Source organism: Notolepis coatsorum, assembly GCF_963971535.1.
Source record: "Notolepis coatsorum genome assembly, chromosome: 3".
In the NCBI taxonomy this organism is placed as follows: Eukaryota; Metazoa; Chordata; class Actinopteri; order Aulopiformes; family Paralepididae; genus Notolepis; species Notolepis coatsorum.
In genome coordinates, this window is record NC_140167.1 from 11,299,125 (window position 1) to 11,326,241 (window position 27,117).

The window sequence follows — 27,117 nt, forward strand, 5'->3', positions numbered from 1 at the left end:
AATTGTAAAGCGCTTTGGATAAAAGCGCTATATAAAAAAGCAGCCATTTACCATATATATATATATATATATATATATATATATATATATATATATATATATATATATATAAAAAGCAGCCAATGCCACTGACCCTTAGCTGCCAGAGTTGTCCCCGTCCTGCTGACTCATTTCTTAGATCATTCTAGGGAAGGAATAGAGGTGAGAGTTTTCTCACACGTTTGTTTTCTAATCTGAAGAATCCCCAAATAATCATTATTCACTGTTGACAAATAAATCTTCCAAATCCACAACGGTTGGACGTGGTGCTAATTAATCGAGAAGTAGTCTTGAAATAAGTTTGGCTGGTGACACGGATGCTTCACCTGTATGTTAATAAGTTTGGCTGGTAACACGGCTGCTTCACCTGTATGTTCCTCAGGTTCCCGGGGACGTGCTCCAGAGTCTCAGTGGTGACGAAGTCGTGGACATTCGGGAGTTTGTCTCCAGGGTGTTGAATCCCTGCAAGCCTCCTACACCCTCCGCCTCTACGCCTTACAGACAACTTAAGAGACACCACTCCTCACAGGTAAGCCCTCTACGCATGGGTACAGGCTGCTATACACCTCACAGGTAAGCCCTCTACGCCTGGGCACAGCTATACGCCTCACAGGTAAGCCCTCTACGCCTGGGTACAGCTATACTCCTCACAGGTAAGCCCCTCTACGCCTGGGCACAGCTATACGCCTCACAGGTAAGCCCCTCTACGCCTGAACACAGCTATACTCCTCACAGGTAAGCCCCTCTTACGCCTGAACACAGCTATACGCCTCACAGGTAAGCCCCTCTTACGCCTGGGCACAGCTATACTCCTCACAGGTAAGCCCTCTACGCCTGGGCACAGCTATACTCCTCACAGGTAAGCCCCTCTTACGCCTGGGCACAGCTATACTCCTCACAGGTAAGCCCCTCTTACGCCTGAACACAGCTATACGCCTCACAGGTAAGCCCCTCTACGCCTGGGTACAGCTATACTCCTCACAGGTAAGCCCCTCTTACGCCTGAACACAGCTATACGCCTCACAGGTAAGCCCCTCTTACGCCTGGGCACAGCTATACTCCTCACAGGTAAGCCCCTCTTACGCCTGAACACAGCTATACGCCTCACAGGTAAGCCCCTCTACGCCTGGGTACAGCTATACGCCTCACAGGTAAGCCCTCTACGCCTGGGTACAGCTATACGCCTCACAGGTAAGCCCTCTACGCCTGAACACAGCTATACACCTCACAGGTAAGCCCCTCTTACGCCTGGGTACAGCTATACTCCTCACAGGTAAGCCCCTCTACGCCTGGGTACAGCTATACTCCTCACAGGTAAGCCCCTCTTACGCCTGGGCACAGCTATACTCCTCACAGGTAAGCCCTCTACGCCTGGGTACAGCTATACTCCTCACAGGTAAGCCCTCTACGCCTGGGTACAGCTATACTCCTCACAGGTAAGCCCTTTACACCTGGGCACAGCTATACTCCTCACAGGTAAGCCCCTCTTACGCCTGGGTACAGCTATACTCCTCACAGGTAAGCCCTTTACACCTGGGCACAGCTATACGCCTCACAGGTAAGCCCCTCTACGCCTGGGTACAGCTATACTCCTCACAGGTAAGCCCCTCTACGCCTGGGTACAGCTATACTCCTCACAGGTAAGCCCCTCTACGCCTGGGTACAGCTATACTCCTCACAGGTAAGCCCTCTACGCCTGGGTACAGCTATACTCCTCACAGGTAAGCCCCTCTACGCCTGAACACAGCTATACGCCTCACAGGTAAGCCCTCTACACCTGGGTACAGCTATACTCCTCACAGGTAAGCCCTTTACGCCTGTGTACAGCTATACTCCTCACAGGTAAGCCCTCTACGCCTGGGCACAGCTATACGCCTCACAGGTAAGCCCTCTACACCTGGGTACAGCTATACTCCTCACAGGTAAGCCCTCTACACCTGTGTACAGCTATACACCTCACAGGTAAGCCCCTTACACCTGGGTACAGCTATACTCCTCACAGGTAAGCCCTCTACACCTGGGTACAGCTATACTCCTCACAGGTAAGCCCCTTACGCCTGGGTACAGCTATACACCTCACAGGTAAGCCCTCTACGCCTGGACACAGCTATACGTCTCACAGGTAAGCCCCTCTACGCCTGGGTACAGCTATACACCTCACAGGTAAGCCCCTCTACGCCTGGGTACAGCTATACACCTCACAGGTAAGCCCTCTACGCCTGGACACAGCTATACGTCTCACAGGTAAGCCCCTTACGCCTGGGTACAGCTATACTCCTCACAGGTAAGCCCTCTACGCCTGGACACAGCTATACGTCTCACAGGTAAGCCCCTTACGCCTGGGTACAGCTATACGCCTCACACGTAAGCTCTCTACGCCTGGGTACAGCTATACGCCTCACAGGTAAGCTCTCTACGCCTGGGTACAGCTATACGCCTCACACGTAAGCCCTTATGCCTGGGTACAGCCACAGGATGATATGATATTGTTTTTATTTTATATATTGTGTTTCCTCCAGTCACTTCAGTTGTCTGTTACAGCCCTTTGATGAGTCGGGCCGCAGGATAGCCACCCCATCAGCCATGACCAGCACCATCGCCACACGCCTCTTCTCCACCCTCGATGACGGAACGGGTTACACTCCAGTGGAGTCCGTCCTGGACGCCTGGGTGGAGGAGGGCATCGAGAACAGCCTTGAGATCCTGCAGGTATAACTTGTACATGATGTACTGTTGTCTGTTCTTGTGATTGTGAGGTTTATGTACATTTGTAATTGTCTGCTCTGTTAACAAAGGGGACTACAGATGGAAATTTGCCTTTGTCTATAATCTGGTATATTTACATGAAAATGTGCATTAATATGTATTGTCCCTATTTTAAATGAATAAAAAAAATATATGATAATAAAACGTATCTGTATCGCTTTCGTTTAAATGTGTTTGGGGGGAAATGTCTGGACTGTAAAGTGAGCAGTACAGTAATAATCAGTCCAGCGGAGCCGCAATAATTTCTATGGAATTACTTCTTTCATATTCTTTCAAAAAATAGTTATTCAATTCTATTCAATGTGGTCTTAAATTGAACTTGAAACCTACAGGAACCCTGTAACGGTTGTTCTTATTATTTGGTCATTTTGTATAGGGTTAATGTTTTTGGTCTGTTTGTAGGCCTTGGATTTCAACCTGGACGGGAAGCTGAACCTCGGGGAGCTCACCACGGCCCTGGAGAACGAGCTGCTCGTCACCAAGAACGGGATTCACCAGGCGGCGCTGGCGAGCTTCAAAGCCGAGATCAGGCATCTCATGTGAGTTCATGACAGGGGCGTCGTTTTTGGTTGGTATGGCAAGGTATGGCACTCGCCATACCTTGGCAAATTAATTTTAAAATTATTTTTTTTATAATTAATGTTTTTTATGTTGATTTAGAATTCGAATGTCATGTCAACATTATGAACGAAGCTTTGAACTATTCGGTACAGCCCTAGCATGTTTTGATATAGTCAATTATCTCACTTTTACTAGGTGACTTTTACTATAGGTGACTAACTGAAATATGCCCAAAAAAAAAGGAAAATGGACATACAGACGTTTTTTAATCAAAGGGCAGCAGAGACAAGTGATACAGGGACACAGGTAAGGTCTTACAATGGCTTAGTGATTATAACAGTGCAGTTCAGCATTCAGTAACCCATACTTTTTGTGAATGTGTTTTTGATACTACATTCTGTCGAACACACACATCAAAACCGTACCTAAGGAAAATTAGCTCAATTGCAAGAAAAATAATAGACAGTTATGATATTACATTCTGCATAATTTGTATGCAAAATATTGTGGTTCCCTGCTTTAGTCTGTTGACACATTTCTATACTAAATGCTTGTGTAGCCCTGTGTCATACCTAAATGTCATATAAGTGAATTGTATAGAAACAACTCACCAAAAGTGACTATTGCACGACTGATTTGATGATTTAATGATCATTTCATATATGAGGTGCCCTTGCTCGGGGACTGTTGGAATTGAACCGGCAACCCTGGTTAAAAATGTCCTGATTGACTTGAATGAACCTTCCCTTTTGTTTTCCTCACCAGGGAGCAGGTGGACCGGGAGCTCAGGGAGAAGGAGAAGATCCGCTCGGACCTGGAGAAGGCGGAGAAGCTGAAGAGCCAGCTGGCCACGGAGGTGGATGAACACCACTCTGCCATCGAGCACATGAACAACCTCAACCTCAGGTACAACCTCTTAATCAATCTCAACCTCAGGTAGAACTTCTTAATCAACCTCAGGTAGAAACCTCTTAATCAACCTCAGGTAGAACCTCTTAATCAACCTCAGGTAGAACCTCTTAATCAACCTCAATCTCAGGTACAACCTCTTAATCAACCTCAATCTCAGGTACAACCTTTTAATTAACCTCAATCTCAGGTACAACCTTTTAATCAACCTCAATCTCAGGTACAACCTTTTAATCAACCTCAATCTCAGGTACAACCTTTTAATCAACCTCAATCTCAGGTACAACCTTTTAATCAACCTCAATCTCAGGTACAACCTTTTAATCAACCTCAATCTCCGGTACAACCTCTTAATTAACCTCAATCTCAGGTAGAACCTTTTAATTAACCTCAATCTCAGGTACAACATTTTAATTAACCTCAATCTCAGGTACAACCTCTTAATTAACCTGAATCTCAGGTACAACCTTTTAATTAACCTCAATCTCAGGTACAACCTTTTAATCAACCTCAATCTCAGGTACAACCTCTTAATTAACCTCAATCTCAGGTACAACCTTTTAATTAACCTCAATCTCAGGTACAACCTCTTAATTAACCTGAATCTCAGGTAGAACCTCTTAATCAACCTCAATATCGAGTAGAACTTCTTAATCAACCTCAATCTGAGGTAGAAAGTCTCTTCTCATGTTCAGCCCATCTCATTTGGTTCCTACTAACCTTGATGTGGTAATTATATTTCACTAGGCGTGTCACGACCTCGATGCAGAATTGAACATTTGAAAAGATTTAACAATTCAACAATACAGATCTCATTCTCTCTTGTCTAGGTCTGCAATTCCCACCTTGTTTGTTGTCCAAACGAGGCAGTTTACACTCCTTGCACTTTTTGTATCATGGTATTATTTAATGTGCTAACCTCAAATAATATCAAAACTAAACAATAAATATTTGGCTTGCTTTTATCTCTGGACCACGGCTGGAGGAACAGGTGTGGGGGCGTTGCCTGCAGCCCATTCTCTGTGGAGGACATGTTCTCACAAACTGCAAATCTACAGTATATGCAAATGAGCAATTGTCAGAATCAGAAAGGTCTTTATTGCCAAGTAGTTTTCACATGCAAGGAATTTGATTTGGTAGTTTTCGGTGCGACATTAACGGACACACAATAACGGACCGATAATCAAATAAAAAGTTGGAATAAAATAAAATGGAATATGAACTAAATTAAGATGGAAGCACAATAGAATTTAATATAATTATGAAATAAAAATAGGCCAGGTCTGTACAACTGTCAAATAAAAAGGTGGAATCAAATAAAATGGGATATAAACTAAATTAAATGGAAGCACAATAGAATAATAGTATAATTATATAAGTACAACTGTGCAAGATGTGGTCAAGTATATACACTAGTTAGAATAAAAGTAACGGCAACAAAATATTGCCTTCCAACTGAAAAATAGATTAGGACTATATAGGTTAATATAGTAGCACAACCTTTTCATCCCAATAGATAATTATTTTTTTTAAATACTTGAATTTGAAAGAAACCCCACTTCAGGAATGATAGCGAGTAGGGATGCTCGATATTGGCTTTTTTACCTATACCGATATTGTCCAACTCTTAATTTCCGATACCGATATCAACCGATACCGATATATGCAGGATTTCCCCCCCCCCCCCCCCCCCCCCCAAAAATGGAATAATTTCAGGTAATTAACATTACATATCTCTTGTTGTGGAATTAACACAACATTATGCATACTTTTGACAATAAATAAAATATGATTTTTTTTTTTTTTTTTTGAAAACCGATACCGATATTTTCCGATATCACATTTTAATGCCGATATCGGCCGATGATATCGGTAGGCCGATAATATCGGACATCCCTAATAGCGAGTTGATTCCGACCCAAACCCCCCCCCCCCTCTGGTCTTGTGCGTCTCCAGGAAGCTGGAGCAGGAGCACAAGGAGAAGGTGGCGACGGTGCGGGCGGAGCTGACGGAGGAGATGGACCACGTGCAGCAGCAGGCCGGCCTGCAGCGAGAGGGTCTGGAGGCGGAGATGGAGAAGATCAGGGACGACGAGACGTTCCTCAGAGACCACCTCTCCATCTCCATCAAGGTACACGGAGAGAGAATGTGTGTGTAAATATATATTTATTCATTAACCCTTTCACTGCCACACGACAAGGTTAACCCTTTACTATCACACAACCGACGGTCGTGAAAGGGTTAACCTTCTGTGTATTGTCGCAGTGAAAGGGTTAACCGTTTTGGTAGTACGGCGGTGAAAGGGTTAACAAACAAGTATTTAACTGGATAACTCTCGAGCCAAATTAATTTCTTTGTTGTTCTTTGTTGTCAAATACACAACAATACAAATAAAAATAATTGTGTTTCGAGCTCAGACTCAACAGTGCACCATTAAGAAACGACAATGAATACAAGATTGGTAACAATAAGTAGTAGTAGGATAACATTTTATTATTTTAAAATATAAAAATAAAATGAGGTAAGATAAAATAGTAAATTATTTACAGAAAGTGTCATGCGTATAGTGTATGTGCATGTTAAGGTGCAGGGTGTGTGTGTGCACAATAACAATAGAATAATTTGTAGAGGATATGTCTCAGATTTAGGGGCGTAATAAATCCGAGTGTCCCTCAGAAGTTGGCTCACGCACGGGATGATTGAGCAGGTTTATGTGTAACTCATGGTCTCTCTGTATGGTCTCTCTCTCTCTCCGTGTCTCGCAGGAAAATAGGCGTCTCGAGATAGAGTTGCTGGAGAATACAGAGAGACTGATAGAGGCTCATAGCCAGGTCACTAAACTCCAGACCAACATGGATAACATTCTCAAAGAAAAGGTATGAAGTCGTTCTCTCGTTTTGTTCATAAGGAATCAACTGATAATTATTTTGTTGTTCTTTACACCTACCTGGACTTAGCTTTGCTCCTCGTCATCCCTTAACTTGTCATCCCTTAACCGTGTCATCCCTTAACTTGTCATCCCTTAACCTTGTCATCCCTCAAACATGTCATCCCTCAAACATGTCATCCCTTAACCTTGTCATCCCTTAACCTTGTCATCCCTCAAACTTGTCATCCCTTAACATTGTCATCCCTCAAACTTGTCATCCCTTAACCGTGTCATCCCTCAAACTTGTCATCCCTTAACTCATTGACTGCCACGCTGTTTTCCCATCTTTACTACCTTTGTCAAAAGGTACACTACCATAATGTTTCTTCACAAAATCATCGGGGTGGGGGGTCGTTTTCCGACGCTGCGATCATACAAACGCATGTTTTATGATGGCATTTACATTTACATTTAGTCATTTAGCTGACGCTTTTATCCAAAGCGACTTACAAGTTCTGTACAACAAGTCATCAGTTTCGGTAAAGTAGACGTAAAATAGACGTTACCTTTGTTTTAGAGGTACTCCATTTCTCACTTCATCCCAAACCTTGTCATCCCTCAACCATGTCTTTCCTCAACCTTGTCACCCCTTAACCTTTTCATCCTTTTGTTGTTGCTATTCATCATATTGTCCAATGCAACACATTATTTAGTAGCAGTGGTGGAAAAAGTACACAGTTCCTTTACTTAAGTAAAAATAGAAATACCCAGATAAATAAGTACTCTGGTAAAAGTCCTCTATTCAAAATCCCACTTAAGTAAAAGGAGATAAGTATTTGATATTGAATGTAAGTATCAAAAGTAAAAGTATGCATTCTACATGATGTCTGTGTATTCCAGTGCTTGGGAGCATTCAATCCTCGATCCATTGACCTCAAAGGTTAAAGTGATATGTGGTCCAGTCATGCTGCTCTGATTATGTTCAACAACTCTGAAGTTGACATGCTTCAAATTTTGAAAGCACATAATCTTGTTTTCTATGCGAAATATTTTTCTTCAAAGTAACTAGCAGCTGATGAGGTCAGATAAATGTAGTGGAGTAATAAGTACAATATTTTCTTTGAAATGTAGTAGAGTGAAAGTGCAAAGTTCCCTAAAATGAAAGTACTCGCGTAAAGTACAAATACCTCCAAAATACTTAGTTACTTTCCACCACTGTTTACTAGGCTGCTTGCCTGAGTGTTTTTAGCCTCTGCAAATGCCTAAATTGAAAGTCATCCCGTTGTGTTCTTCAGTTCGGAGAACTGGACCCCGGCTGTGCAGACTTCTTCCTCCAAGAGGAACGTATCAACCGGCTGCGCAGTGGCTACGAGGAGCAGTGCAGGGTAAGAACACCCTCACCACCGTATTATACACATATTATATAAAACACTTCTAGGCCGTACTCCCCTTTACCTTACTCGCCTCGTCCACTCCCGAATGACCACACCCGGTCAGCCACACATATCCTGGTAAACGCCCCCCATGCCAACTCCTCACAAGGCCGTTCCTCCTTTCAGTACGCGGCAGCCAGTGATGCCAGTAACGCGTTACTAAGCCAGTAATCTGATTGCAGTTACTTGTTCAAGTGGCTGTGCGTTACTATTTCGTTACTATCTCATCATAAATTCATAATGCAGGCGGAATGCAGTATTTTATTTAGTTTTCGACAGTCAAAAATAAATTTTTAGCTGTTTTTCTTATTTGGGAGTGACGTCGTGTGGCAGTGAAAGGGTTAAATACACAATGTGTCCCGCGGCGTGACTGGACCCTCTGTCTGTGAGTGACTCTGCTTTGGTCCAATCACATTCCCCATCCACAGTCTGCGAATCAGAGGCAGAGTAGGGCGGGTCTTCACAGCACGTCATGTGACATATGCGCCAATCGTGTGACAGCAGGGCTCCGTAGTTACAGCCTCGTCTGCAGCACGGAGAATTCCACCCCAAAACGCTTGTCTAAACGTAGCCTCAGTCACTACTTCACGTTTGTGTCAGCTAAGCCGGGTGAAAAAAACATTCATATGCGGAGGAAACAAAATACTGTCTACCGCTAAAAACAGCACATTCAATTGCATTGAAAGCATCTGGAATCACAACACTAGCCGACGCTTCGACTAGGTACAGGAGGACTCGGAGGCCAGCCAAACAGCAAAAGAGAGAGATTGTTTCTTTCCCTTTTGATTAATGTATATTTGATGGTGGCAGAGCAAAAGCTCTTATTTGCCAGATTTACAGTTAATTTACATGTTAAAGAGAGACTGATTGTATGTTTATAGAGAGACATTTATAAAAACAATTTAATAGTTACAGTTGATATAATTGAATAGTTCAGCCTGCATTTGTTAGATGTGATACACTGGTTTTGTAAAACCACTGGCTGGCTGCTCTAATGCTGTGAGCATCATAGACTGTTGCTTTACCATACTTGATGGTACAGAAGCTGAAGCACTAGTTTAACAATTTACGTTATGTGCAGAGAAACAAGTTAAAAACAATTTATGCACTTTCAATAAAGCGTTTAAAAAAACTGTTGGGGGAACGACGACGACTTCGTAACCTAGTTACTTTCAAAGTAACTAAGTTACTCTGATAATCAAGTAATCAGTAAAGTAATTTGGATTACTTTTTAAAGGAGTAATCAGTAATCAGTAATCAGATTACTTTTACAAGTAATCTGTGGCATCACTGGCGGCAGCTGATAGCTGGAACATACTACAAAAAACCTTAAATATGGAAACGTTTATTTCAATTTGATTGTTTAAGGAAACTTCAACAAACTCCCGGCCTAGAGCACTCATGTAGCAGCTTCTTCGTGTGCTAACACCAAGCTCGGAACTAGGCAAAATCTGCACCTGGCTCGCTGATGACAAACTTTTACACCTGGGTAAAACAGAGTCCATTCCCTTCGGATCAAATAACAAACTCAGCAAGACCGATGGCTTCTCAGTTACAGTCAACCAACAAACTAGATTTTTGTACCAGATCTCCTCTCTGGTACCCTGAAGACTCTGGCAGGAGCACTCATTCAAGGGTACTACGACTATGCTTGCACCTCATGGTACCAAAGCACCTCAAAGGCGCTAAAAACAAGATTACAAACATCACAAAACAAACTGGTCAGACTACTACTTGACCTTACTCCTAGAACCCACCTCACCCCTGTCCACTTTGACTATCTAGGATGGCTTAGAGTAGACGACAGAGTACAGCAACTTGCAATGGGCCTGGTCTTCAAGATACACTACACCACACAGGTACCCATGTACATGTCAAAATACTTCCCAAAGGTCAGTGAATACCACGCCCACAACACCAGAGGGAGTTCCACAAATCATGTGCAACCCAGATTCGGCACAAACAAGGGACTAAACACATTTCGCAATTATGCCACAACAATGTGGAACGCCCTACCCACAGCCGTAAAAAGATGTGAATCCCTAGTTACCCACATTCAAAACTGCTCTTAAAGAGCACCTACGGGAGGCTGCAATTCGAAACTGCCCACCGTAAATGTCCAACCCCCCCCCCCACCGCCTCCTAATAGACAGTCTCCTCCCCACCGTATGTATATATTCTCTGTTAGGATCTATGGGTAACAGTACTGTATATTTGCATATCGTATATGTCACAAATGTAACAGTACTATATAACTATGTTACCATAATTTACCATTTACCATTCACCATCATTTACCATTCACCATCATTTACCATTTACCATTCACCATCATTTACCATTTGCTTGGCAGGAGCTGCAGGATCGTATCGATGAGCTTCAGTCGGAGCTGCAGGACTTCCACCTTCTGGGCCGGGGGTCCCAGTCCTGCAAGCCCCTGTCTGAGGAGCTGGAGAGCAAGAGCCCCGGCAACGAGTCGGACCCAGGTGGGCGTCGTCATGTGACACAGAATCATTCTCTGTGATGTGTTTCTCATCTCCACAGCCGTTAAAGAAAAGACTCATCTTGTGTTGAACGTCGAGCTCCTATCTAGGAGGTGGCACGGTGGTGTAGTGGTTAACACGGTCGCCTCACAGCTAGAAGGTCCTGGGTTCAATGATTACCACTTGGAGGACCAGATACCCAGGTGGGGCATTTCCCGGGCCTTTCTGTGTGGAGTTTGCATGTTCGGCACCCCGTGCTTGCAAGGGTTTCTCCTCCAGAAAAAGGGATAAACCCAATGGAAAAACATGCAGAACAGATCGCTAACGCTGTCGAGTCCCTTGCGAAGACTGGACAGGAGCACTTGGATTGGTAGCCTGTGTCTGCTACCGGCTGCCCTTGGGGGGGGGGGGGGGGGGGGGGCAGGATGGGAAAAGTGCAGAGAGACATTTCATCTGCGACTCGGTGCGTGTGTGTGTGTGTGTGCGCGTGTTTGTGTTCCTGTGGGTCGCTCATCTCGCATGCGTGTGTGTTAATCTGGGGGATGACAGTGGCTCAGGAGGTAGAGCAGTCGTCTGGCAATCCGGAGGTTCCCGGTTCGATTCCTGCTCCTCCTGGGCAGCGTGTTGATGTGTCCTTGAGGAAGACGCTTAACCCCTAATTGCTCCCGATGAGCAGGTTGGCATCTTGCATAGTCTGTGTGTGAATGTGTGTGTGAATGGGTAAAATGTGAGGAACAAATTGTAAAGCGCTTTGGATAAAAGCGTTATATAAAAAAGCAGCCATTTACCATTTAATCTGCATGACAATTAAAGACTTCTTCTTCTTCTGTCTCTTCCTCTTCTCCAGGTATCGGATCGGAGGAGGTGCAGCCGTTCAGCATGAGCCTGGAGGCGGAGATGATGCTGGAGCAGCTGAAGGAGCAGCACCTCCGGGAGCTGGAGGATCTACAGGCTCAGCTGCAGAGCAAGGCGAGTCTTACAATTTTATTTTTGAACATACGTATTCTCCATATTCCTCCAAACAAATCACAATATCAAGCTCCGTCATACATAACAATCATAATGGAAAAGAAATTAAGCAAAAAGTCAAGAGCAATGTACAGTAGTTAGTTTGTTGACATGTTCAAAAAAGGAGTAGAGGGAAGCTAAGCTTATTGATCCCTACCCCCTTAAAAAAAAATCTTCCATAAAATTTTACTTTATTTAACATAATTTAGTATAATACATTATATACTATACTTTGACTTATAGTACAAAAAGAAAAATTACTAAATGTAAGTGTGTTTATTTTTACATGGATGGATGGGTGGTTGATTTCGGTCTTCCTCATATACTTGCAGGTCAGTGAGTTTGAACAGAAGGTGGCAGAGCAGAGGGAAGCTCACGAGGAGCACAAATCGGCCATATCCCTCCGGTACCTGGAGGACGTCCAAGCTCTCGAGGCGGAGATGGCCACCGCTCAGACCCGTTCGCAGACGCTCCAGAACCAGCTAGAGCAGGCGGAGCTGGAGCGCGCCAGCCTGGGGGAGAGGCAGGCGGGCGAGAGGACGGACCTGGAGCACCGGCAGGAGGAGGAGGTGGGAGCCCTCAGGCGGCAGCTGTCGGAGGCCCACGGCCACGCCGCGGGCCTGGAGGAGCGGCTGAAGGGCGTGGAGGCCCGGCAGGCCATGGCCAAGCTGAACCTGGACATCGAGCTGGAGGAGCTGAAGACGCGGCACGCCCTGGAGCTCAACAAGCTGGAGGAGGAGCAGGAGGAGCTCATGGAGTACAGGCTGGAAGAGGAGCGGTTAAAACGCCACGAGGAGCGGGCCCAGTTGGTCAAGAGGCTTCTGGAGGAGTGGGAGAAGGAGAAGGAGGAGTTGAAACAAACCCACGAGGAGGAACTGAAGGCCAGGCTGGAGGAGACGGGTTTGAGGTTGGAGGCGGAGCGCGAGGAGCTGGAGCTGAGACTGACGGAGCGGTGGGAGAAGGAGAGGGCTCAGCTGGAGGAGCAGAGTAACGAGTCTCTACAGGCGGTGCTGGAAGAGGGGATGCTGGGACTCCTCAAGGAGCAGGAGGAGAAGGAGAGCACGCTCAGGGAACAGTGGGAGATCGAACGGACTCAGCTTCAGGAGAGCCAGGAGGAGGTGCTGCTCACCAGGTTAGCCGAGGAGAGGTCGAGGTCGCAGGAGCAGCACGAGGAGAGGGAGAGGAAACTTGGGGAGGAGTGGGAGAGGGAGAAGCTACAGCTGGAGGAGGATTACGAAGGGATGCTCCAGGATAGACTGAGTGAGGAGAGGGAGGAGCTAGAAGCCAGGAAGGAGGAGATGGAGAAGAGGCTAGGGCAGTTATTGGAGGAGGAGAAGACCCGCCTAGTGGAGAGCCACAGGGAGGCTCTTCAGGAGCTGACGGCCAAGCACGGCGAGGAGAGGGAGGAGCTCAGCGGCACTCTGGACAAGCTGCGCGAGGACATCGCAGAGGAGAGGTGAGACACTTGCCACTGAGGGATGGGGGACTATTTTTTAATCAAGGATGGGAATGATCAAATTACTAGTCTATGTACTATACTTATATACAATGTCTTCTCTAAATTGAACCCTCATTTAACCTCTTAACATGCACCCAGAAAAATGGCAATTTTTTTTTACTTGAACTTGAGCACTGCATACTTTTTTTGCAAAGCTTAGTTTTATACTTATAGCACATGCATAAGCCTGGTCTCTTTTGGAAGATGACATTCTGAAGGTACTAATGCAAGAAAGGAACTTTTAGTGCTAATGAAATAGAGTAACGGAGGTCTGAACTTGAGTTGAACTTGAACTTGTGTACTCGCATTTTTCTGTAGCGGTTGCAATAAAATAATTTAATAGGTATAAGCTGGAAAACACCACGGATCCATAGCCTGAAGTCTTATGGCTTACAGGTCAAAATTTTATAAAAATCCATTCAGAAATGGGTCTTTGAGAGAGATCCGGATAAACCGTGTGCCAAAAAAAAAGCTCTCCAGTATTCCATTTCCTCATCCACGGCCAAAAGTGATTCACTTCTGGTTTTCGCTCGTCAACTTTCACCTAGATCCCTTATTCGCATTGGAAAGCTACACTCATTGGCTACAACGCTGACCAATCATTTTCGCCATCAGCGGATGATTGGCAGTTCTGGAGCGTCGGGAGTCCGGGGTGGTCCTTTGACGCGCGCACGTAAAAAGTTGCTCGCCTGACATATTGTCATGTAACTCGAGAACCGAGGAGTAAGGTGGCAATCGAACGGCAATAAATAGATCTTTAATTCGGTAATTTATATTTTCGGCAAAGAATGCAGCCCCGAGCCGCTAGACGCTTGCGAAGTGCCGTGACTTTCGTGGCGGGCCGTTGAATGTTAAGAGGTTAGTTATTGGAACAAAGTACAACATTTTCATGATAGGTTGATGTTGGAACCTGCAGGGCATTTCTGCCTGTAGCACCTCTGCCAGTGCCTGAGTACCAGTGTTTCTGGCCTACACTGTAAAAGAACAGTCAATAATGATTCTTAGTTTTTTTAAGCTAGTTGGTGAGTTGATTAATCAAATTTCCTGTCTATATTATTTATGTTTTGTTATTTGTATGCATTTATATCACGGTGAAACTCTTAAACTTGTATTGCAGAAGAAAGGTGTATTATTTAAATGATGCAGTACTAACTAAATGAAAGTATTTATGAAAGTAGATTTGTTAGTCCAGAACTGTAGCCATAACTGTCACTGGTTAACCATGTACAGGAAGAATCTCGAGAACCACTTCAGCCAGAAAATCAAGGAAGTGGAGGATCGTTTCTCAGGTGACCAGGAATCTGTCGCGGAGCGTTTTCAGACCGATGTGTTGAAGTTCGAACAGCACTATCAGGCCGAGCTGAAGGCCCTCGCCGAGAGCCACGCCGAGCAGAAACTGAAGTGGGAGGCTGAGATGGAGAAGGCCCTCCAGGAGGCTGAGGAGAAGAGCCAAATTGTTCAGGAGACCCTGGAGCAAGAACGCGAGACCATCAATCAGGAGTGGGCCAAAGTACTGACGGAGCTAGAAGGTACTCGCAAGGAGGAAATGGAAGCACTTGTGACAAAGAACCAGGAACTCCAAAAGGAACTGGATGACATCATCGGTTCATCCCAGACCAAAGAGATAGAGCTGAGTAGGCAGCTGAACGATCTCCACGACAGGCTTCAGGAGAGCCAAGAGACCAGGGATGAACTTCTTGCGCAGTCCAACAAGAAAACACTTGAAATTGAGCTTCTGTTGAATCAAGCGGTGATCGATTTTAAACTGGAGAGGGCAGAACTTCAGAATAGCCTGTCGGAACTTGAGGAAAAACACAAAGAGACACTTTCCCAGTCCGATGAGCAGATAGAGGAGAGGATTGAGATGTTAACCGAACGTGACGATTTAAAGATGAAAATCGAAGAGCTGGAGATGCTTCTTAAACAGGCGGCGGTGGACTTCGAGCATGAGAGGCGAGAGCTACAGGAAAACGTGTGCATTGTGGAGGACAAGTTAAAGGATAACCGTTCCCACTGTGAGCAACAAGAGAACGAGCGAGTGGAACTAGTCGCAGAGAGGGACCTGCTTAGCGTCCGGGTGAAGGAGTTGGAGGACGAGCTCACGTTCCTTCTAGCCTCTGCGGAAATAGCGGAGAAGAAAGAAATGGAAGAATTAAATGAAGTCGACGTTCTCGTGGACGAAGTTCTAAGGGTGTCCACGTCTATAGCGTTGGATGAGCGGGAAACCTGTTCGAAACCTCTCGAAGTTGGCGAAGAGACTGGCGACGACGAAGCTGCAGTCGGAGGGCCAGAGGAATCTGTGGCTCCTGTGGAGCAGACGCTAAATGACAACGCGGAGATAATCGTTGAACCTTCAGATGAATACGAGACCTGTCCCAATGACGACATTGCAGATGCCGACGCCTGTAATGTGGGAGAAACTGAACAAGGACAGGATGATGAGGAGGAGGAGAAGGAGGATGACGTAGAGATGGCAGCCGAGACCCCCGATTCAGTGGAAGGATGTACTGAAAACGTAGAAGGAGGCGATGCCGTTGAATGTGCCGGGGGAGCCCCTGCCGACGAAGATGACGTGCCGGTAGAGGTCGACGCCATTGAGAAGCAAGAACAAATTGATGATGCTGCAGAGGAGGAGACGATGATGACGATGGACGAAGATAAGGAAACATGCCCTGAAGAAGAGCGTGGACAATCTGAAGACAACTGTGAAGACTCTTGTCCCGACAATGTGACACCTGATGTTCCAGAGGAGAATAAAAGGGAGGATTCCGAAGATGAGAGGGATGTTGCTGAAGTCCAACATGAGGCCAGTTCAACGCCCGAGGTGTTGGAACACGAGGACGCCGGTGAAGAGGGGACAGATTGTGAGAAGAAGGCACCGTTTGAACCATGTGAAGAGGAGAGCGAACCTCAGGGTGGTGAGGATGAAAGCCCTCCTGATAGAAAGGAGTCGTGTCATGAGACTGCGGTCGGTCCCTCTGGCCCGGAAGGAACGGGTGACCGTGTAAACCTGACCCTCTGGGACGTTCATATCTGTTGTTTACCGAGTGACGCCAACGAGCGAGGGCAGGAAGGTGAACCGGTTTCTCGAAGATCCGTCGGCAATGAGACGAACAGCTGTGCCCGGGAACAACTGGACCAGAATGGTCAGTGTGAGGACTACGCCAGCTCTCTAAGTGAACTGCGGTCCCTGTACAGCAATGCCACGGGAGAGAACCTACTCTTACACCAGAAGATCGCCCTGCTTCAGCAGAAGACGGAAATGCTCGAGAATCTTTTGGCCCACAGCAATGAAAAAATCGAATTGGGCCACCAGGCCTTGGAGGAAAACTATAACCTCAAAGTGAAAATGCACTTCATAATGGAGCAGGCCAAGGAACTGGAGCTGAAGTCGTTGGACATGACGGGCCTCGAGATCAGATACGAAGATTCCATCTTGGAGAACGCCAAGCTTAAGGAACACAACGGCGAGCTACAGCGGAGGGTCTCCGGCCTCGAGAGCCGCATGCACATTGTCCACGACCTCGGGGATCATCAGACGGCGCTGGTGGACGAGATCGCCAGGATGAGAGAGGAGAACTCGAAGCTGTGCGACTTGGTCAGCGAGTTGGAGAGGCAGGACGAGATCCTCTTGGCCCTGCATCAAGAGGCCGCGTCCTCCACCGAGACCCCGAGAGCGGAACCTTCCCAGGACCTGGACGTCGGACCGGAGGCTACGATCCCGCCCCTGTCGGACCTGGAGGACTGCTGCGAGGAGTTCGAGAAGCAGAACGCCAAGCTTCGCCGAGCGGTGGCAGAGTTGCAGGGCAAGTCGCTGATGATAAACTGGAGGATTCAGGCCCATAGGTAACGTGGACGACCTCCCCTCGTCCGCAGCAGCTCCCGTTGTCCCATCCCTCTCTCTCTCATCACGCTTTGCTTATTAATACCACTGTTCCTTCCCCGTTCCTAGCGCCCACATAGTGCTGTTGTGGTCGTTCCCGTTATTAGGATCCTCAGGATTCAAAACCTTTGTTTGTGATGCAACAAATCCTGAACCCTTTTTCGTGGCTGAGCTATAATCCCTATAGATCACCCTCCTTGTAACACACAAACCCGACTCTTTCAGTGTGATGGTGGATGTCGTTTGTGGAGTATGGTACCTTTACCCTTCGATGTGTAGATGAGACTTTCGTTGTCTTTCGTTGACTTTCATTGCTCATACATTTTTCTTGTAATATTTATGAGGTTTCTAATGTAACAAGCACATGTGTGAATGTTCAGTTTGTTCTCTAACGGCTTGGTGTGTTTCCCTGGATGCAGATGTGAGGCGACTCGTCTTGCAGAGGAAAACCTCGTACTCAGGTCCAAGATCGCCAAGTTGAAGGAGGAGGACATAAGGGAGGAGTTGCTGTAAGAACAAAAACATTTTTTATTTAGATTTGCAGAATTTTTATTGCAATACATTTCATGAGCTTGGAGTTATAAGGTTATATCTACATTCACAATAGTTTTGAAATATTTAATTTCTTTTTTTACCCACTTAAAAACATTTTCATAAATCTAACTTCACCCACTTGTGTTTGAGCTACATTATATTAATAACTTTTTTTAACAAAATACCAAATAGTCTTAACTCTTAGAATCTCAAACCCTTTTATTTATCTTTTATTGATATCCAATCACAACTTTTTCTTCCCTCTGACAAGTTCGTTGATGAAACGAAATTCGCCATGTAAATATACATTTTGTTAAAGCCTTTTAAATATACATTTAGTTAAAGCCATGTAAATATACATTTCGTTAAAGCCATGTAGATATACATTTAGTTAAAGCCATGTAAATATACATTTCGTTAAAGCCATGTAGATATACATTTCGTTAAAGCCATGTAAATATACATTTAGTTAAAGCCATGTAGATATACATTTCGTTAAAGCCATGTAAATATACATTTTGTTAAAGCTATGTAAATATACATTTAGTTAAAGCCATGAAAATATACATTTAGTTAAAGCCATGTACATTTACATTTTCCTTGATCTTCCCATTCTAGACAGAAGCTGGAGCGCCTCCGAAAAGAGAAGGTTGCAGCTCAAAAGATGGCTGAGAATTTAAAAATGCAGGTAAGACGGGACTCCAGTGAACAAAGGAGAACATCATTCATCCAAACTAGGGATGCTCGATATTGGCTTTTTTACCGATACACCGATATTGTCCAACTCTTAATTTTTCCGATACCGATATCAACCGATACCGATATATGCAGGGTTTCCCCCCCCCCCAAAAATGGAATAATTTCAGGTAATTAACATTACATATCTCTTGTTGTGGAATTAACACAACATTATGCATACTTTTGACAATAAATAAAACCAGAATTTGTTCTTACTTGCTTGCCTGGGTAAATAAAGGTTATAGAAATGTAAAAAAAAAATAAAAACTTTTTTTGAAAACCGATACCGATATTTTCCGATATCACATTTTAATGCCGATATCGGCCGATAATATCGGTAGGCCGATAATATCGGACATCCCTAATCCAAACCATTCTCTTTTTGTTGTTCATTACCTTCCGGCTGTCCAGTGCAACTCAGTTAAAGATCATTCATTCCAACAGCCATCAGATCAGACTATATAACTCCTCACTGCCTCACTGACTGAGCAGAGTAATAACAAACTCTGGCATATCTTCCTGGACTTTTTACTTTTTACATCGACATTTTACATTAAAGTCTTTAAGAAATGTACTGTACATCTTACTGTATATTACTGTATAATATATCTTTGGCTGTATAATATAGAATAGAAGTACTTTATTGATCCTGAGGGAAATTCAGCACCACAGATCACTCACAATGAACATTCAGTTAGTGTTAGAATGTATATACATATTTTAGAATGTATATCCCTGACTGTATTTTTTATTATTATTTGTGATTTTTGTCTACCTAAATGTTTATTGTGAGCGATCTGTTGTGCAGAATTTTCCTCTGGATAATAATAATTAATTACATTTATAATAATAATAATTGGGGATGTCCGATATTATTATTATACATTTAGTTAACCATGTAAATATACATTTTGTTAAAGACATGTAAATATACATTTAGTTAAAGCCATGTAAATATTCATTTTCCTTGATCTTCCCATTCTTTAAAGACCGAGATTCAGTCAGGGATCAATAAAGTACTTCTATTCTATTCTATTCTCTTCTCTTCCATCCTCATGCCTCCACACCTCGCTCTCCTGCAGATCTCAGGGCTGCTTCTGCGGAGCCAGCAGCTGGAGGACGAGAACGGCCTGCTGTCGGAGAAGAACGCCCAGAACGCTGCCGGCGTGGAGGAGCTGAGTCACCAGCTGGCTGAACTCATGAGGGAGAGCAAGAAGGAGGCCACGCCCGCAGAGGAGAGGACCCAGGTAGAGACGGAGACCACGTGGAGTGACTGACTGTAGGGCTGGGCTGTGTGCAAACTAAATCCATATCGCAATATCTGGGGCTTTCCAAGGCTGCATTTGAAGAGGCCCAAACGCTGTTGTAACGTACAACCTACTGTATGACCATTATTATACAGTTTTAATATTTTTTTTCAGGTGAGAATATACCCATTTAGATTCCAAATATGTGGTCAGTTTGTCCAAATAACTCCCGTTTGGACATTTGCTCCAACGTTTCCGGAGATTGAGCGCCTGCGTCAGGACTGGGGTTGCCGCCCAGTTTAACTAGGAATCCCCATTCAACGTGAGGTTAACTATCGTAACCGATCGTCCTGCTATATTCCTTTATCTGTAATTCATCAGTCTCCCCAGTTAGTAGCTAGATTAATACGTATAGTGGAAGTGGCAATAATCAAAGAAATCTGTATAAAATCATCACTTTATTCGTCTGAATCGGATGACACCAACAGACATTTTGAGCCTCTCTATACCGTATATATATATTCATAATATGTTTGTAATCTGTATATTGCCCAGCCCTATCTCTGTGTTGTGGAGGTCATAGCTGGTAGTTAATGAGTGGTTGTTCTGTGTCAGATGGCAGCTTGTGTGTCTGCCCTGGAGGCAGAGTTGATCACAGCTCTGGAAGGTACTGCCCAGCTGGAGAAGAGGAACGGCCAGCTAACAGAGCAGCTCTCTGGCCTCAGAGGGAAGGTGAGCCATGGGTGATGTCACTGTGATCTAATCTGAATACTGTCACTGTGATCTAATCTGAATACTGTCCCTGTGATGGATCTAATCTGAATACTGTCCCTGTGATGGATCTAATCTGAATACTGTCACTGTGATGGATCTAATCTGAATACTGTCACTGTGATGAATCTAATATGAATACTGTCACTGTGATGGATCTAATCTGAATACTGTCACTGTGATGGATCTAATCTGAATACTGTCACTGTGATGGATCTAATCTGAATACTGTCACTGTGATCTAATCTGAATACTGTCACTGTGATGGATCTAATCTGAATACTGTCACTGTGATCTAATCTGAATACTGTCACTGTGATGGATCTAATCCGAATACTGTCACTGTGATGGATCTAATCTGAATACTGTCCCTGTGATGGATCTAATATGAATACTGTCACTGTGATCTAATCTGAATACTGTCACTGTGATCTAATCTGAATACTGTCCCTGTGATGGATCTAATCTGAATACTGTGATGGATCTAATCTGAATACTGTCCCTGTGATGGATCTAATCTGAATACTGTCACTGTGATCTAATCTGAATACTGTCCCTGTGATGGATCTAATCTGAATACTGTGATGTATCTAATATGAATACTGTCACTGTGATGGATCTAATATAAATACTGTATTAGACTACTGAAACTCTCTTTATATAGGCATCAACCAGTCTTCCCTGTCCCGCCTACAGCTAGTACAAAACTCTGCTGCCAGACTGTTGACCGGAACCCGTAAGAGAGACCACATCACCCCTGTCCTTGCCTCCCTTCATTGGCTTCCAGTACGCTACAGAATAAACGTTAAGGTTCTCCTATTCGTTTTTAAAGCCCTTAATGGCCAGCCCCCCTCCTACATCTCAGACCTCCTATCCCCCTATTCCAACACCAGGTCCCTCAAGTCAGCCGATCAGAGGCTCCTGACAGTCCGGAGGGCTAACCTTAAGCTCAGGGGGGGCCGTGCCTTTGCTGTCGCATCCCCCCTGAACTGTGGAACAGCATCCCCACCTCCATTAGGCTTGCCCCCTCGATAGATGCCTTCAAGTCTAGACTCAAAACCCACTTCTACCTATTAGCTTTTCCCGATGTTCACGGACTCCTGCCCTGTTTGCCTGTGTGTTTGCTTGTGTGTCCTCCCGTAAAACTGAGATGTGATTGTCTAGATGTATCTATGTGTATCTACCCTCTGTACAGCACTTTGGTTGACATGTGTCATGTTAAATGTGCTCTATAAATAAATCTGATTGATTGATTGACTGTCACTGATGGATCTAATATGAATACTGTGATGGATCTAATCTGAATACTGTCACTGTGATGGATCTAATATGAATACTGTCACTGTGATGGATCTAATATGAATACTGTCACTGTGATTGATCTAATATAAATACTGTCACTGTGATGGATCTAATCTGAATACTGTCACTGTGATGGATCTAATATGAATACTGTCACTGTGATTGATCTAATATAAATACTGTCACTGTGATGGATCTAATCTGAATACTGTCACTGTGATGGATCTAATATGAATACTGTCACTGTGATGGATCTAATATGAATACCGTCACTGTGATGGATCTAATATGAATACTGTCACTGTGATGGATCTAATATGAATATATCGATGCATGTGCATAATCCTTTGCGCATGTACTGTAGCTGTTGCACAAGTGTATTGTACACGTATTGTTTTTGCTTACACTTTATTTCCCGTGGTGTTTCTCAGGTGGCCACAGTTGATCATCTAGAGTGCCAGCTCAGCCACCTGCTGCAGGAGCGTAAGACCGGGGATAAGGAGGCTCAGGTCCTGTATAGCCAGCTCTCCAAAGCTCAGGACAAGGTAATGTTGTTTCTTTTTGCAAACCTAGTGTCACATTGTGCTTTACGTTTTGATCACACCTGTCGAAATGACCTTCGCTCCATGTGGCCTGGTCCCCCAGGGTAACGGAGAACCCTGGACAAAGAACCTTAGAACTCTTAAATATAGTTTTCAGAGCAGTGTTGTAGTCGAGTCACTAATATAGAGTCCCTAGTCCGAGTCCAAGTCATCAAGGTTGAGTCCACTCCACTCAATACAAAAACACAAAAAGGTCTATATAAACATAAATGACACGGTCACCATTTCAAAGTGAGTTTATTTACTTTGACACAATAGCCAAACAAATGCACTAGCCATCAATATCGTATGCCAAATGATTAGGGCCTATTAATGTATATATATATATATATATATTTTTTTTTATAAATAACTGTATTTATCAATAACAAGTCCGAGTCCTCGTCTGCACCTTCCGAGTCCGAAATGCAGTCAATGCTCGAGTCCGAGTCATCAGTGCTCAAGTCCAAGTCGAGTCACGAGTCCTGAAAATCAGTCCGAGTCCTGGACTTGGAGTACTACAACACTGTTTCAGAGGAACCATTATTTCAGACTTTATTATTTAAAGGTTGTACGTTAAGAGTGTTGTGTTCATTCGTAGTTAAAGACGATGGAGGTTGAGTATACTTTTTATTGTGATTTATCACATTCACACTCCCAAGTGATTTCGATTTACTTTACAGCTACAAATACATGGGCTGTCCTGACCCTAGTTATATGGTTCATTCAGTGCAAGGGTTCCATTCACGAACGCAGGATTATGATTTTAGCCAGATTACTGTCCAAACATGCCGTTGAATCATGTCATCATCATAACGTATGATTGAATCACATTCCTAAACCTAATATTCGAGTTTAGTTTTTACAGCTGTGGTTGGATTCAATCCTGATGACTGCAGATAAGACAGGTTCATTAGTGTCACTCCACAAAGTTACAATCAGTACTGACAAATATCAGATGGAAACCTTTGTAGACCACTCATGTAAGAGTTTTGAGACACTACTAAATGCATAAAAAGAACACACAAAAAATTATAGTTTTTAGTTTTTACAACTTCAAATTTAACACATCAGGGTATTAAAAAGTCTTAAATTCATAATTCTCAATTTAAGGCATTAAAATTCTAATTAAATTAAGAAATTAAAAAAGTGTTACATTTCATTTGCACATGTATTAAATGAAATAATGAGATGAAATAATATAAAATATATTAAATGTTTTTAGTAATTTTTTACGGGGCTACCGGGAGCTTGGTGTGTCTGGCAAGACCTTGTATGGAACGCACAAGGATCCTGCTTAGTGAAACACTAGTAAAATACTAATAATTTTATTGTGAAATATTAATACATTTGTCTACATGTGTTGTTCTCCGTGGACCTTTGTACTGCAGCTGCAGACGCATGATGCATCTCTCCAGACAGTCAACTTTCAAAACGCTCGCCTCAAGTCAGACCTGCGAGTGACTCAGCAGGAGAAAGATGCCCTAAAAAACGAAGTTGTGTCGCTGCACAAACAGCTGAAGAACGCCGTTGATAAAGTAAGAAAACAACGTTTTCCATCTGTATGACAAATGAAACGGACCCAAATACTGTGTACGTGACTTGAGACGAATGCATGAGCAGCACAACATTTGATTTAGTTTATCAAAGCTGTTCGAACATCTGGCACTTCAAATAAAGTTTTGTAACCAAATAACATTTTGTAACCAAAACACAATTTTTTCTTTTTTTAAGATTTATTTTTCGCGTTTTTCCAGCGTTTTTCATGGTCGGACATGACCGACAGAGGAGGAGAGGGTGAACGGGAGAAGAGGTGGGGAAGACATGCGACAAATTATCCCCCGGGAGCGGGAGGCGAACCCGGGACGGCCGCGTAGGTGTGCGAGGCACTATGCGGTGTGCCACGAGGGCGCCCGACGAACCAAAACAAATTTAAAGAAAATGTGTAACCAAATTTTTTACAATTTTGTAACAATTTTTTTTTAAATGTTGTAAATAACATTCTGTTACACAGGCCGACAGTGGGGCAATGCGTGCAACAACCAGAAAGGGAATTGGCATAACGACTAAATTGGGATGGGTGAAAAATACAGAAAGCAAATAAAGAAATTGAATAATAAAAAAGAAATTATAAAGAAATATTAAGATTTAACCATTTTCAAACAAAGTGAAGGCCCAAGCAATCCAAATGTCTCTTTTTAAATAATATTTAAATTTCTCTTGTGGTGTGTAGATTCCAAGCTAACTAAAATAAATAGCAGAGACTGAGATCTGCAATAACATCTCATTTGTGTTTTTATTCTTCCAACAAAAACAATTAGTTAAATGAAAAATCTGGCAAACTAGAAGTGACAACGTTTCGCCCTTAGGCTTTTGTGGGGCCATTTTCAACCCCTCCCCCTATCCCCACTCAACTCCAACCCACACATCAGACCAAAACATAAAGTGCAATATCCCTTATAAAAGCCATTTTGCTTCTAAGGAATCTACATTGCCTACATTACTACCTACTATGCTAATATGTCTATACTACTATGCACTCAAGACTGTAGCACTCAAGTTCCACACTGTTTGACGAAACAATCTTACTGACCCTTAGCTGCCAGAGTTGTATCCTTCCTGCTGACTTGTTGTACAGAACTTGTAAGTCGCTTTGGATAAAAGCTTCAGCTAAATTACTAAATGTAAATGTCTTGGGCTCTACTCATTCATATTGGACTCTACCCATTCATATTGGGCTTCACTCATTCATATTGGACTCTACTCATTCATATTGGACTCTACACATTCATATTGGACTCTACTCATTCATATTGGGCTCTACTTATTCATATTGGACTCTACTCATTCATATTGGGCTCTACTCATTCATATTGGACTCTACTCATTCATATTGGACTCTACTCATTCATATTAGACTCTACTCATTCATATTGGGCTCTACTCATTCATATTGGACTCTACTCATTCATATTGGACTCTATCCATTCATATTTGACTATACTCATTCATATTGGACTATGCCCATTCATATTGGACTCTACTCATTCATATTGGACTCTACTCATTCATATTGGACTCTATCCATTCATATTTGACTATACTCATTCATATTGGGCTCTGCTCATTCATATTGGACTCTGCCCATTCATATTGAACTCTACTCATTCATATTGGACTCTACTCATTCATATTGGACTCTATCCATTCATATTTGACTATACTCATTCATATTGGACTCTACTCATTCATATTGGACTCATTCATATTGGACTCTACTCATTCATATTGGACTCATTCATATTGGACTCTACTCATTCATATTGGACTCATTCATATTGGACTCTACTTATTCATATTGGACTCATTAATATTGGACTCTACTCATTCATATTGGACTACTCATTCATATTGGACTCTACTCATTCATACTGGACTCTACCCATTCATATTGAACTCATTCATATTGGACTCTACTCATTCATATTGGACTCTACCCATTCATATTGGACTCATTCATATTGGACTCTACTCATTCATATTGGACTCTACTCATTCATATTGGACTCTGCTCATCGAGACCCTCCTCCTGTGTCTTTGCTCAGAGCCGCACGCTGGAGGTGGCCCTGCACACCAGTGGGCTCCAGAGCCCCCCCCACAAGAAGCTGTACCGGGAGGAGCTGGCCCGGCTGGTGGAGCAGGAGCAGCAGCCGCTGAGGCAGGAGAACCAGAGGCTCGTGATGGAGGTCCGCAGCACCAAGGGAGACCTGGTGCTCTCCAGAGAAAAGGTGAGTCTCAGGGCCGGAGCGACGGCGACTCAGCGTCTGGATGTCCAATCTTTCGCCGTCGACTAAAGACGCACTTCTTCAATCATTATCTGAAATGAAAAAAAATGTACAAATAAAGATTCTAACCTTACTATCATGTACCGTAATATACTAACCTACACTGTAGCACTCAACACTTTGATGAACATTGTTACTCAGCTGATAAGAGTTGTGCCCTTCCTGCTGTCTTGTTGTACAGAACTTGTAAGTCGCTTTGGATAAAAACGTCAGCTAAATGACTAAATGTAAATGTAGCTATACACGTTTAAATGTAAAGGGAAAATAACAAGTTTACTTATTTTATTATATTTTTTGTCCCCTTTCCCTGTTACCCTTTGAGAGGCCCTTTTGTCCTCTTGCCAGGCCGTCATTGTAAATAAGAATTTGTTCTTAATTGACCTGCCTGGTTAAATAAAGGTTACATTTATATTTAAAAAAAAATTATAATTTAAAAATGAAATACTGAATATAGTATATTATCCACTGTGGTTGGATACAATCCTGATGACTACAGACAAGACAGGTTCATTAAAGGACCGCTCCACAAAGTTACAATTAACATCAGTACTGACAACATATCAGATAGAAAACTTTGTAGACCATTCTGTTTTTGAGGTTTTGATAGACCACTCTGTTTTTGAGATTTGAGACACTTAAATGCATAAAAG

The 27,117-nt window shown here is 43.5% G+C and overlaps 1 protein-coding gene across 1 annotated transcript in view; it reads left to right on the top strand.

Moving 5' to 3' along the window:
* The window catches only part of nin (ninein (GSK3B interacting protein)), an 81,491-nt gene that overhangs the window by 41,557 nt on the left and 12,817 nt on the right, over positions 1 to 27,117 (top strand). The window contains exons 7-24 of the mRNA XM_084311087.1: positions 422 to 568; positions 2,581 to 2,748; positions 3,208 to 3,344; positions 4,132 to 4,272; positions 6,232 to 6,406; positions 7,041 to 7,151; positions 8,440 to 8,529; positions 10,931 to 11,063; positions 11,908 to 12,029; positions 12,401 to 13,524; positions 14,797 to 17,412; positions 17,869 to 17,958; positions 18,602 to 18,671; positions 19,804 to 19,968; positions 20,584 to 20,700; positions 22,473 to 22,586; positions 24,014 to 24,160; positions 26,228 to 26,410. Of these exons, the coding sequence (XP_084167213.1) occupies positions 422 to 568; positions 2,581 to 2,748; positions 3,208 to 3,344; positions 4,132 to 4,272; positions 6,232 to 6,406; positions 7,041 to 7,151; positions 8,440 to 8,529; positions 10,931 to 11,063; positions 11,908 to 12,029; positions 12,401 to 13,524; positions 14,797 to 17,412; positions 17,869 to 17,958; positions 18,602 to 18,671; positions 19,804 to 19,968; positions 20,584 to 20,700; positions 22,473 to 22,586; positions 24,014 to 24,160; positions 26,228 to 26,410 (5,850 nt within the window). The remainder of the gene's footprint in view (positions 1 to 421; positions 569 to 2,580; positions 2,749 to 3,207; positions 3,345 to 4,131; positions 4,273 to 6,231; positions 6,407 to 7,040; positions 7,152 to 8,439; positions 8,530 to 10,930; positions 11,064 to 11,907; positions 12,030 to 12,400; positions 13,525 to 14,796; positions 17,413 to 17,868; positions 17,959 to 18,601; positions 18,672 to 19,803; positions 19,969 to 20,583; positions 20,701 to 22,472; positions 22,587 to 24,013; positions 24,161 to 26,227; positions 26,411 to 27,117) is intronic.